Below are 12,358 nucleotides of genomic sequence, written 5' to 3' on the forward strand. Positions count from 1 at the left end.
CTGAAGCTGTGTGGCCTCGTGGTATAAAACACAGCCGTGGCCATGGCAAAGGTGAGATGGGCCAGGGCTCTGATCCCTACAGAAAGAGAAGTGCATGGCTTGTGTGTGTCAGGGAACACGCCTTACTCTTTGCAGTCTCATTTTGTTCTTCTCTGTTGAGCCCTTGACGCATCTCTTGGTTATCTGGAATGAAAGACATTTAGTTTTAACTGTGATGGTTTCAGTCACTTTTTCCTCAGGGGTTCAGGTTATAAGTCCCAGCGGAGAGGAAAGGTCTGGGAGGACCCTGCTACTAAGAATGTCTTTGTACCAGGGCATCAGTGGCTCCAGTCTGTAATCCCAGATACTCAGGAGGCTGAGATCTGAGGATCATGGTTTGAAGCTTCCCCAGGCAAGAAAGCCCATGACACAATTCTCTCCAATAAACCACAAAAAAGCTGGAAGTGGAGCTGTGGTAGAGCATCAGCCTCGAGCAAAAGAAGCTTGGGAAGTGCCCAGGCTTTGAGCTCAAGCCCGAGGATCAAAACACACACACACACACACACACACGCGCGCGCGCGCGCACGCTCATCCTACTATACTAAGACCCTGGGTTCTGTCTCCAAACAAAAACCCCATCTTTATAAAACAAGAAATACTACAGCCTTTTTCAGTAATTTGTTTGTCCACTGACAAACCCAAATGTCCCAGTGGGGCCAGAGACTTGAAAAATGTGCTCAGATATCCCTATCTGGAGCACAGATAAGAGGGGAGCTGGGAGGGCAGATAAAGAATAACAAGCTCAGGGCCAAGCCAGCCAGAAGCCAGGCCAGCTTAGGATCACAGGGCAGGGTGGGATTTGTAGCTCAGGACCTGACTGTCTGGAGAGAACAGCCCTAGGCATTAACAGGGGCCCACAGCTGCCCCTTGGGCATTCCTATGGGGAGCTGGCACTAGGAATAAGGGGTGTCACAGAGTCAGTCACACAGATGTGTCTGGGTGGATCCCTGTGATCTCTGGTCAGCGCTGTCTATCACAACTTTACTTTTTTCCTTTCTTGGTGATGGGAACGGAGCCCAGAGCCTTCTGCATGCTAGGTGAGTGCTCACCTCCCAGCTATACCCAGCCCACTGTTTGCTTTTTAGAATGTGGAAAGGGAGAAAAGCCCCCTTGCCAGGGGCAGAAGTCTGCTGCGCAGAAGGGTCTCCACTCGGCTTTAAGCTAGGCACAGGCTATCAGGAACTAGCAGGACTGCGGCTCCACGGGTTCCTATTACCTGAAAGGCTCAGGTACAAAGGAGCAAGGAGGATTGTTACCTAACCAGCAGAGCCTAGACTCCTGACAGCCATACTGCTGGGGTGAAGAACAGTTCAGGAAAAAGTAAAAACTGGAGGAAAGAGCTCCCTACTCCCTTAAAGTGGCAGGGAGAGGGGGCTGGAGGTGAGTTGAGAAGGATATGAGTTGCAAAGGCCACGTCTTTGGGGGTGTGTGTGTGTGTGATGACTAAGTTGCAGATGTTTTCATCTGGAGCCCGAGCCCCCATGAGGCAGGCCTTTAGCCAGAATGGAACTTCCAGAACACCACACCCCAGTCTTTCAGCCAAGCACTTTCTGGACTTAGCTTTAGCTTTAGGGGAGGGCCAGGCCTAGACATGAACGAGGTCCCATGCCCCCCCCGCCCCCCCCCCCCCGTACCCAGTGCTGGCAGGAGCCCCACTGCCAGCCCCGGGCAGCCTTAAATGCTGGCATGTGCCTGGGGAACATGCAGTGCCTGCCAAGTCCCTGGGTGTGATGTCATGGCCCCATGGACGGCCTCCTGGGCAGAATATGTATGTTCTTTCTGCTACTGTACTTTGTGTAGAATTCAGATGGCAATTTCAGGTTTGCCCACACCTGCTAGGCATCAGCTGCCATGCAAGGCCTTCCATGATGCCTCTGTTTCCTCTGAACCCAGGACCACTGTGGTCCAGGAGCCACGGAGCTTTAGGCTGAGGAGGTCCATGGGCCTCGGGTTCATAGTATGGGTACGGCTTCCCTGATGGTCAAGTGACTTTTTTGTCTAGTAAATGTTAACTGCTTGAAATAGGGCCCAGTTTTAGAGCTGGCTCCCAAACCAATGTGCGGTCTACATTGGCTATCTGGAGCTTGGCCAAACAGCAATCATCTGCCCAGGGCCAGATCCAGGATCCCAGAAGGAAGCTCACACACACAAAAAAAAACAGCTGCCAGAGGCAAGGTGGCAAAATAGGCTTCCTGGTGCCAGAGCACTGAGATTCCTGCAGGCTGGCATTTCTAAGTCCAGGCAGGGTGCCGCAGGGAAGGAGGGGGGTGGTTGCTAGGGCAGCCTCTCTTCAGAGAGAATAGCAGAGACTGGCCCAACCACACTGGAGTGTGAGGGGGCAGAAATGAATGCATGCTTCCTTGAGGCAGAAGGAGCTTGCTCTTCTAACAGCCCACAGCAGCGTGCAGCGGGAAGGCATAGCAACTGTCATGTTGTCAAGGGGAGCATGGAGACAACAGGACATCCATCAGCAAGGGAGCCGCAGAGCAGTTAAAGCAGAAATAACCTTCATCCCCATCCCCCAACCCCATACCAAACATGGACACCTTGAGTGAAGGAAAAACATCTAATTATATCTCATGCAAGGAAACAAAAGAATACAGTGTATTCCCCAGGCCAGGATGCAGAAAATATTAGACAGGACTTCAGGGGCCACAGAAGCAGCCAAAGGGAGCTGTAATACTTCCATTACTTTGAAATAGGGTTGTGCAATGTAACTCAGGATGGCCTCAAACTCTTGGACTCAAGGAATCCTCCTCTACTCTTAACCTCCAGAGTGCAGAGGGAAGCTGAGCCTACCCTACAGATATGCATTACTATGCTTAGAACATTAAAAAAAAACAGGGCTGGGAATATGGCCTAGTGGCAAGAATGCTTGCCTCCTACACATGAAGCTCTCGGTTCGATTCCCCAGCACCACATATATGGAAAACAGCCAGAAGGGGCGCTGTGGCTCAGGTGGCAGAGTGCTAGCCTTGAGCGGGAAGAAGCCAAGGCCGGTGCTCAGGCCCTGAGTCCAAGGCCCAAGACTGGCCAAAAAAAACCAAACCAAACCAAAACAAAACAAAAAAAAACCCAATCAATTAATTAGTTAATATACTTATTTATTTATACCAGTTCCAGAGTTGGAACTCAGGGCTTGGGTACTGTCCCTCAACTTTTGTGCTCAAGATTGGTGCTCTACCACTGAGCCACAGCTCCATTTCTGGCTTTTTAGTGGTTAACTAGAGATAAGAGTCAAATGGCTAGCTTTGATCTGCAACCCTGAGATCTCAGCCTCCAGAGTAGGTAGGATTACAGGCATATGCCACTGGCCCCCAGCTACTTATTTTTGCGTGTATCAGTCTTGGGTTTGAACCCGGGGCCTGGGTGTAGTACCTCAGTTTTATGGGGTTTTTTCAAGGCTGGCGCTCTACCAGTTGAGCCACAGCTTCACTTTGAGCTTTTTGGTGTTTAATGGGAGATAGGCATTTCACAGACTGTTCTGCAGAGGCTGGCTTTGAACTCAAGAGTTCAACCTCCTAAAGTAGCTAGGATTACATGGAGAATTTAATGATTATTAGAGTTGTCACTTGGTGTCTTGGAGCATTGCTCCAGGGTTACTGTGGATAGCAAAACCCAAACAATGTTCACCTCTCACTTATAATGCCTTCATGTTTACATAGCATAGACTAGTATGTGCCCTCACACACACCCAATCTGACTTTCCATCCCCTCTACATGACCCTAATGATGTGAAAGCTGATACAATGTAGACACTGTGCAACTGTAACTGTAGGGAATGACCCAAGGGAGAGTCTGTATATGCTCATGCTCAGGACACACTTCTATTTGTGACCTATAGTCGGCTGATTATATACAGGTGGTTCTACAGATGAGGGGCGCTGACTGCAAAGTCAGTTATCCAGGATAGAAAGCATCCCTGCAATCTGGTCTCACTGGGCACAGAGGAAAAGGCTGGCGGTACAACTGCACCTACATGGCCATTTATGGAATAATCACTCTGTGTCACCAATAAAAGTGGCTAAATGACAGACTCAGTGTGAACAAACTTGAGAAATGACACTTCCCTACCAGTCGGTGGAAAGCTATAACCTATGAAGAACTCTGGCTATTTAAAAGACCTTGCTTGGGATTATTTAGAACATGGTCCTACCAGAAAGACTTAAGTTTGTAAGCTTACTCTGAATTTTTACAAATCAAGAACATGTGTTTACATTAAAAAGTTAAGAAGCAGTATATTGTGAAACCCACAATAAGTCTGATAGCAATTGATGTTTTTAACTTGGAAGATAGATGATACATGAATGTTTAAAATGTAAATAGTCGTGGTGTTATAAAATGGGTTTTTTTTTGGCCAGTCCTGGGCCTTGGACTCAGGGCCTGAGCACTGTCCCTAGCTTCCTTTTTGCTCAAGGCTAGCACTCTGCCACTTGAGCCACAGCGCCACTTCTGGCCGTTTTCTGTATATGTGGTGCTGGGGAATCGAACCGAGGGCCTCATGTATACGAGGCAAGCTCTCTTGCCACTAGGCCATATTCCCAGCCCCTATAAAATGGTTTTCATTTAACATTCGTACGGAGAACTTATGAAGTGCCTGCAGTTGTCACTGTGAGTCTCATGAGCCCTGCCCCCCCTCGGGCCCTTCACAGGTGGTGGAGGGCAGGTGTGTATTGGTGAGATGACAGTGCGCAGTGTAAATAGTTCTTTGTGGCACGGGCCTGTGTCTAGGATGATAGACACGGACTGGTCTACAGGAAAAGGAGTTGTATAGTTTCTTAAAACAAAACAGGACAATGTTACAAGAGTAAGAGGGTCTTACTTGTAAATAGACTTACCTGCTGAAAGCAGGTTTCTGCTATACAGATTTTAGGGAGACACCAGCTCTTTTAGTTGATCCAGAAGATTACAGTATTGTATTTCAAAAATGGTATGTAAAGATTTTTGTGTAAGATCTCACATTTAAATTGCCTTAACTAAATAATAATTTTGCAATGCCTGTTTTGTAAAACAAAAACATGGTCCTAAATCATTGCTCTCCATAGTGCTCACTTACCAGATCCTTGAAGGATTTGAAGAATATGAGTAAAACAAGCCCTCAGCTCTGTGGGAGAGGATGGCATGACATACTTTTTTGTGTGTGTGCCAATCCTGGGGCTTGAACTGAGGGTAGAACCTGATTACTGTTCCTGAGCTTCTCTGCTTAAGGCTATTGCTCTACCACTTGAGTAGCTGCTCCATTTTTGGCCTTTTGGTGGTTTATTAGAAGTAAGAGTTTCAAGGACTTTCCTGCCTGGGCTGGTTTCAAACTGTGATCCTGAGATCTCAGCATCCTGAGAGTCTAGGATTAGAGGGGTGAGCTACAGGTACCTGGCATGGGACATGCATTTTTTTCCCCCCCCAGTTCTGGGCCTTGGACTCAGGGTCTGAGCACTGTCCCTGGCTTCTTTGTGCTCAAGGCTAGCACTCTACCACTTGAGCCATGGCGCCACTTCTGCCCTTTTCTATATATGTGGTACTCAGGAATCGAACCCAGGGCTTCATGTATACGAGGCAAGCACTCTTGCCACTAGGCCATATACCCAGCCCTGGGACATGCATTTTTGACAAGTTCCTATTTTCTTGTAATACAAGAAAAAATAAAGCAAGAGAACCAATAAGCCCAGAGGATATACAAGCTAAGGAGAAGCAGGCCCCAGGATTGCCACATTCTTCAGATGACACAAACAGTCTGCAACTTCCAACACATCCCTACCTAGCAAAAAGATAGGAGGAAGGGAAAGTAGAGAATAAAAATGAAGTACTCCCCAAAAGGGGAATCCCATGGCAGGGAAAGATGTTAAGAGTTAGGTGCCAACTATGAAGTGGACAAAGAAGAAATTCACAGCTAGGTCTGGTGGTGCACGCCTGTAATCCTAGCACTCAAGATGCAGAGGCAAGAGGATTGGAAGCGTGAGGTCATCTGAGCTATATAGGAAGACTGTATTTATTTATTTATGCATGCCAGTCCTGGGCCTTGGACTCAGGGCCTGAGCACTGTCCCTGGCTTCTCTTTGCTCAAGGCTAGCACTCTGCCACTTGAGCCACAGCGTCACTTCTGGTTGTTTTCTATATATATGGTGCTGGGGAATTGAACCCAGGGCACTCTTGCCACTAGGCCATATTCCCAGCCCCAGGAAGACTGTCTTTAAATTGAAAAAAGAAAATTGCTGGGCACAGATAACTCAGGCCTGTATGTGCATTCCAGCACATGCGCATGCGCACACACACATACACACACAATCAATATAGTGGGTCACACATATCTACAAATTAATCATTGGTGGTTATAAATATTTGGGGGAAAATACTGTTTGTACTATTCACAGAAACTTTTGTTATTGTTGTTGCTGGTTGAACTTGGGGCCTGGGTGCGCTGCCCCTGAACTCTTTTGCTCAAAGTTAGCAATCTACCACTTTGAGCCACAGCACCATTTCGGGTTTTCTGGTGGTTAGATAAGCTCTTCCTGCCTCAGCTGGCTTGAAACTGTGATCCTCAGATCTCCGTACCTCCTGAGTACCTGTGATTACAGGTGTGAGCCACCAGTGCCTGGCCATCCAAACTTTTTACTATCATGATTCCCTAGGCCACATATCTAAGGATGACTTACACACCATTCACACCACATTAGACAGCATGTCATGGAGAGGATTTAAAGTACCCAGAGCATGCATGCAAGCCCCATGTAACTACTGTACCATGTTACATAAGGAACTTGTACATACATAGGCTTTGTCATCTAGGATACTGGAAGATGACTGTACCTTAAGAGGTGTGTGTGTGTGTGTGTGTGTGAGAGAGAGAGAGAGAGAGAGAGAGAGAGAAAGACTGAACGTGACTAGAGGCTTCCCTACCCTTTATCCCACATCATCCAGAAGGCTGATAACTACCCACCTCTTCTTACTCATATTTTGGGGCACCCAACATCAGGGGGTACTACAGTCACCCTTGGCAGCCAGGCCCACTGTGGCCTGTGGGTGGCTTTGGCAGTTTCCTGCCAACACTCTCTGGGGTGCTCTGAAGCCACCTGCAGTACTTGTAAATTACTCACACAGTTGTGATAATACTGCCTCCTAGGGCATTCTGAAACTTTTTTAGAGAATGTATTCATATTAAGGCTTAGTATATTAAATGCAAGATTTTCTAAATTTCAAACATTTGGTGCACATCCTCTGTATTAGAAATTTTGGACTCGGGACAGAATTTAAAAACAGCATTATGAATGGCTCAACTGTGTGACTCAGCTGTGATTGTGACCAACACAGTTAATGGAAGCATGCTCCTGATCGGAATGCTGACTGGCTGCCATCTATCACATGATAAAGTAGTTCTGCAGGAGCATGAAAGAAAAGCAAGCAACCAGAAATGTGGGACAAGATGGCTGACAAGAATGAAGTTCTAAGACTGGGGTCAGGGCCCAGTGGTGGAACACTTGCTTAGCAAAGAGTTTATCCTAGTTTGATGTATTTAAACTTTAGAATTGCCTAGTATGGCATAGCACACCTACAATCCCAGCACCAGAGAGGATGAAGCAGGAGGACAGAGTTCCAGGGCAAACTAGGCTACTTAGTGGGACCCTGTCCTAAGCGGAAAAAAAGTGGTAGACCTTCTCTGAAAAGAGAGCAAAGCACTAGGGGAGGGGAGAAGAAGAGGATTATCCAGTCTTGATGGACAGTTAACAAATAAACCCAGGAGGTGAAAATAAAGAAATCACTGAGAAAGCTAAGTAGTCCTGTACAGATCAGAATTCACAAAACAATCAAGACTGGAAGCTTATGATTGATTAATCAGGAACAGTATCAATTAAAAAGACCCATCTCAGGGTCCAATGTTTACATACACAGGCATCCCTCTTTACAACAATGGTGGGGGGCAAAGGCCAAGAGGTAGATAATACATTTCCCTCATAAGCACAAGGACCTGGGTTTGACTCTCAGAAATCCAAAGTAAACAAACCAAACCAAAGGTGAATGAACAAAACCTCTAAAACCAAACAATGATTTGTGATTTTGCCTTAGGGTCAAATGAGAGTGATGTTCACCACTGTGCTGATCAGCTACCAATAAAGGCTGAGCATAGTTGACCTACCACCAGAAACCCAAAATGATGGTACAAGTGGAAGATTCCACACCTGACCTTATGTGACAGAACTCAGTCAAAAGCCAGGTTCATGAACATAGAGAAAATTACCTTTGGGCTATGTTTACACAGTGCCCAGGAAGCAGGAGAGTAGCTTAGTGGTGAGCCCTGGCCTAGCATGCACCAGGACACAGGTTCCATCCCCAGAACCACCAAGTGTCTGCATACAAATGTGCCTAACTGAGCACTGGTGGCTGGCAGTTGTAATCCTAGCTATTCAAGAGGCTGAGATCTGACGATCAAGCTTTGGAGCTAGCCCTGTCAGGAAATTCTGTGAGACTCTTACCTACAACTAACCATCAAAAAGCCAGAAGTGAAGCTATGGCAAGTGATAGAGCACTAGCCTTGTGTAAAAAAGCTAAGGGATAGTGCCTAGGCTCAGAGTTCAAGCTCTAGTAATCAGCATGCACACACCTCTTCCCTAACACATGTTTAGACTTGAGCTTATCCTCAAGGTATTTCATTAAGTACATACAAATATTCCAAGATCCTAATCACTTCTGGTCCCAAGCATTTTGGGCTAAGGGATGCTTACAGCATGACAGAAAGTTTTGTTGTTGTTGCTGGTTGTGGGACTTGAACTTTGGGCCTGGGTGCTGTCCCTGGGCTCTTTAGCTCAAGGCTAGTGCTCTACCACTAGAGCCACTTCCTGTTTTCTGGTGGTTAACTGGAGATGAGAGACTCACAGACTTTCCTGCATAGGCTGGCTTTGATCCTCGATTGTCAGCCTCCAGAGCAGCTACTATGAATGTAGGTGTGAGCCACTAAGCACCTAGCCAGAAACAGTTTTATTGTAGTTTGGTTGTACAAGGGCTCCACCCCCCCCCTTTTTTTTTTGCCAGTCCTGGGGCTTGGGACTAAGCGCCTGAGCCCTGTCCCTGTCTTCTTTTTGCTCAAGGTAAGCACTCTTCCTCTGGAGCCACAGTGCCACTTCTGGCCTTTTCTATATATGTGGTACTGAGGAATGGAACCCAGGGCTTCATGTATGCTAGGCAAGCACTCTACCACTAAGCCACATTCCCAGCCCATACAAGGGCTTTTATTAAAAAAAAAAAAAATCAAGGCTGTGTGCTTGCTAGGAATGTACTCTACTGATTGAAGCAACCCTCTGCCTTCTTTTGCTCTGCTTTCTTTTATTTGTTTGCATATATTGGCTATCCAATGGCAAGATGCTCTGGTGGTTATTTTTTGAGATGTGACCTGGCTTTTTGACTCAGCTGGCCTGGACGGGGTTCTATACTTTCTGCTGTAGCTAGGATGACAGGTGCATGCCACCTTGTGCAACTTCTGTTGAGATGTACATTTTTGCTTGACCTACATTTCTCCCAATTGCTGCCTCCTGAGTAGCAAGGATACTAGGCATGAGCTGCAAGCACCTGGCTTTTTTTTTTTTTTTTTTTTGCCAGTCCTGGGCCTTGGACTCAGGGCCTGAGCACTGTCCCTGGCTTCTTCCCGCTCAAGGCTAGCACTCTGCCACTTGAGCCACAGCGCCGCTTCTGGCCGTTTTCTGTATATGTGGTGCTGGGGAATCGAACCTATGGCCTTGTGTATCCGAGGCAGGCACTCTTGCCGCTAGGCTATATCCCAAGCCCAGCACCTGGCTTTTTGAGCCAAGACCTCTCTGTGTCATCCAGGCTGACCTCAGATTGGCAATTCTCCAGTGTTGGCTCCAGAGTGCTGAGATTACATTATACCCAGCTGGGTGTGTACCACCACACCCAGCTAAAAACACATTATTTAAATGTCAGCCTCCTGGGGTCTTATATAATGGCTCCGGGTTTCTCCTTCTATTGCTCATGCTTGGCTGGGGAGGCTTTGAGATGGCTGCATGATATCAAGGCCAACCCAACAGAAGTCCCTCTTATCCTATGGTGTTGTTGCTTCACCAATGCTTGGCGATCTTTACCACTGACACCCTAACTCATCTATACAGGGAACAGGAAGGCACAATGCGACGTGAGGGTGACAGGGGCCTGCTGCAGCTCTTTATTCTCCCGAAGAGCTATGTTGGCAATCACTATTAATTAGGAGTCAGTGATGAATGAAGCTTGGAGACTCTCTCCCTGAAGACACTCAGCCCCCTGTAGAATAACCAACGCCCTCTGGATCACACCACACACAACGGCATTTATAGTTCTTGCTTTTGAGATGGGGTCTAGCTGTGTAATTCAAGCTGACCTCCAGTTAGAGATCCTTCTGCTTTTACGGCCCAACTGCTGGAATTATAAGTGTACAATACCACATCTGGCTTACTTTATGGTATTCAGTCTCAGAAAGATTTCTGCTATCTTATTTTTTGTGTGCCAGTTATGGCCTCACACTTTTGCTTGGCTTTTCCACTCAAGCCAGGAGCTCTACCACTTGAGCCACACACTGACTTCCTCAGAAAGACTTCTCTGTTGTTACAAAGTCACCCCTCTGTGGCCCTGTTCTATGCGCTAACCATGTGGGTTACCTGGTTAGAAAGGAAGGTACCCATGACCTATCAGCATGTGAGCAGGGGTTCTGTGGGATACTTACTCTGCAGGTGGATGGTGTGGAGGGAAGGGCAGGACTGGCCCTGATGTCATGTTGTTTCTCAGGAGCAACCCGGCCCTCAGGAGAGCTGGTGGGAGAGGATGAGCTCAGGGACGAGTGACTGAGGACAGAGTCTTCTTCAGGGCTGGATTCCAACACATCACTCTCTAAGGTTGCGCTCTTATCCAGGGGTATAGTGGGAGGAGAGGAGGATGGAGGGGATTTCAAAGCCAAGATGTCCTGTAAGATCACCAAGGGCATCTTCCCCTTGAACAGGATGCCCCTGGCCTCACTCCAGCCGTCTGGCTTTTTGGGGGGACATGGTGGCAGATCCTCTGTCAGCTTGGGAGAGCTCGGTGACAAGGTTTCCTGGGAGCTGCCCTTTCCCTCAGGGCCTCCTGGGCTGGCAGGATTCTCCATTTTACAAGGACTGTCTGAAAGGGACTTTTCAGGAGACACGGACTCCTTGTGATGAGTGTTTACCTCTGATGGCCTCTGCTCGTCTCTGCCTTCTCTGATCCCATTAACAGTCTCCCTGGAGAGGGAGGCTTCAGGGGGGAGTTCACTGTGGTCCATGGCAATGTCTGTCTGGTCATTTGAATCCTCTGTCAAGTCGATGATGACCACATTCTGGGCAATGCTGGTTTTGATTCTATTTCTTAAGAAGTTATCTAATGGACCCTTCCCATTGACCAGTTTGGGTCTGAAGTTTAGGTCAGAAACCACATGACAGTCACTCTCCAAGTTATCCAATGAGGGTTCCAGATGGGGGACTTTGCCACCCACAGAAATGCTCTGAGGGTGTCTTAGGTTGTCTGGCTCATTCTCGGCTTTCTCCTTGGGCACAAGATTCAGGCGTTTGAATGGCAGGCGGGCTGAACCCAACAGGGGGGAAAAAAGACAGGCTTTTTAATGAAAGGGTCAGAGAATAATATAATAGAATAGTCTGTTGACTGGATGTTATCTACCTTGCTGGACTTTGGGGATTTTTTTTTGCCAGTCATGGGGCTTGAGCACTGTCCCTGGCTTCTTTTTGCTCAAGGCTAGCACTCTACCACCACAGTGCCATTTCTGCCTTTTCTATACATGTGGTGCTGAGGAACTGACCCCAGGGCTTCATATATGTGAGGCAAGCACTCTTGCCACTAGGCCATATTCCCAGCCCCCATTTTTTTTAAAACTAGTCCTGGGGCTTGAACTCTGGGCCTGGGCACTGTCCCTGAGCTCTTTGCTCAAGGCCAGCACTCTACCACTTTGAGTCATAGTGCTACTCCTGGTATTCTGGTGGTTCATTGCAGATAAGAGTCTCACAGACTTTCCTGCCTGGTTTGGCTTTGAAACACAATGCTCAGATCTCTGCCTCCAGAGTAGCTAGGATTACAAGAATGAGCCACCAGAGCAAGGCAGGGAAAAAACTTTTGTAAGACTGAAATGGAGCTATAGTATACTGGAGATGTGCTCAGTGGTAGAGTGCTTTTCGAATTTCACCTCTAGTGCCCCGAAATATATTGTCTTAATTAAAACTAACAACATTGTCAATAACAAAACTCAACTAGGTGTGGTGGTACATGGCTATAATCCCAACAATGGAGAAGTTGAGTTGGAAGCACCAGACCAGCCTGG

At 47.4% G+C, this 12,358-nt stretch overlaps 1 protein-coding gene across 1 annotated transcript in view; it reads right to left on the reverse strand.

The window, feature by feature from the left end:
* Nucleotides 1-12,358, reverse strand: part of Chaf1a (chromatin assembly factor 1 subunit A) — a 29,550-nt gene that overhangs the window by 13,680 nt on the left and 3,512 nt on the right. The window contains exons 3-4 of the mRNA XM_048341939.1: nt 10,739-11,610; nt 127-183 (exon numbers count right to left, since the gene is read on the reverse strand). Coding sequence (XP_048197896.1) covers nt 127-183; nt 10,739-11,610 — 929 coding nt within the window. The remainder of the gene's footprint in view (nt 1-126; nt 184-10,738; nt 11,611-12,358) is intronic.

This window comes from Perognathus longimembris, chromosome 3 (genome assembly GCF_023159225.1).
Source record: "Perognathus longimembris pacificus isolate PPM17 chromosome 3, ASM2315922v1, whole genome shotgun sequence".
Lineage (NCBI taxonomy): Eukaryota > Metazoa > Chordata > Mammalia > Rodentia > Heteromyidae > Perognathus > Perognathus longimembris.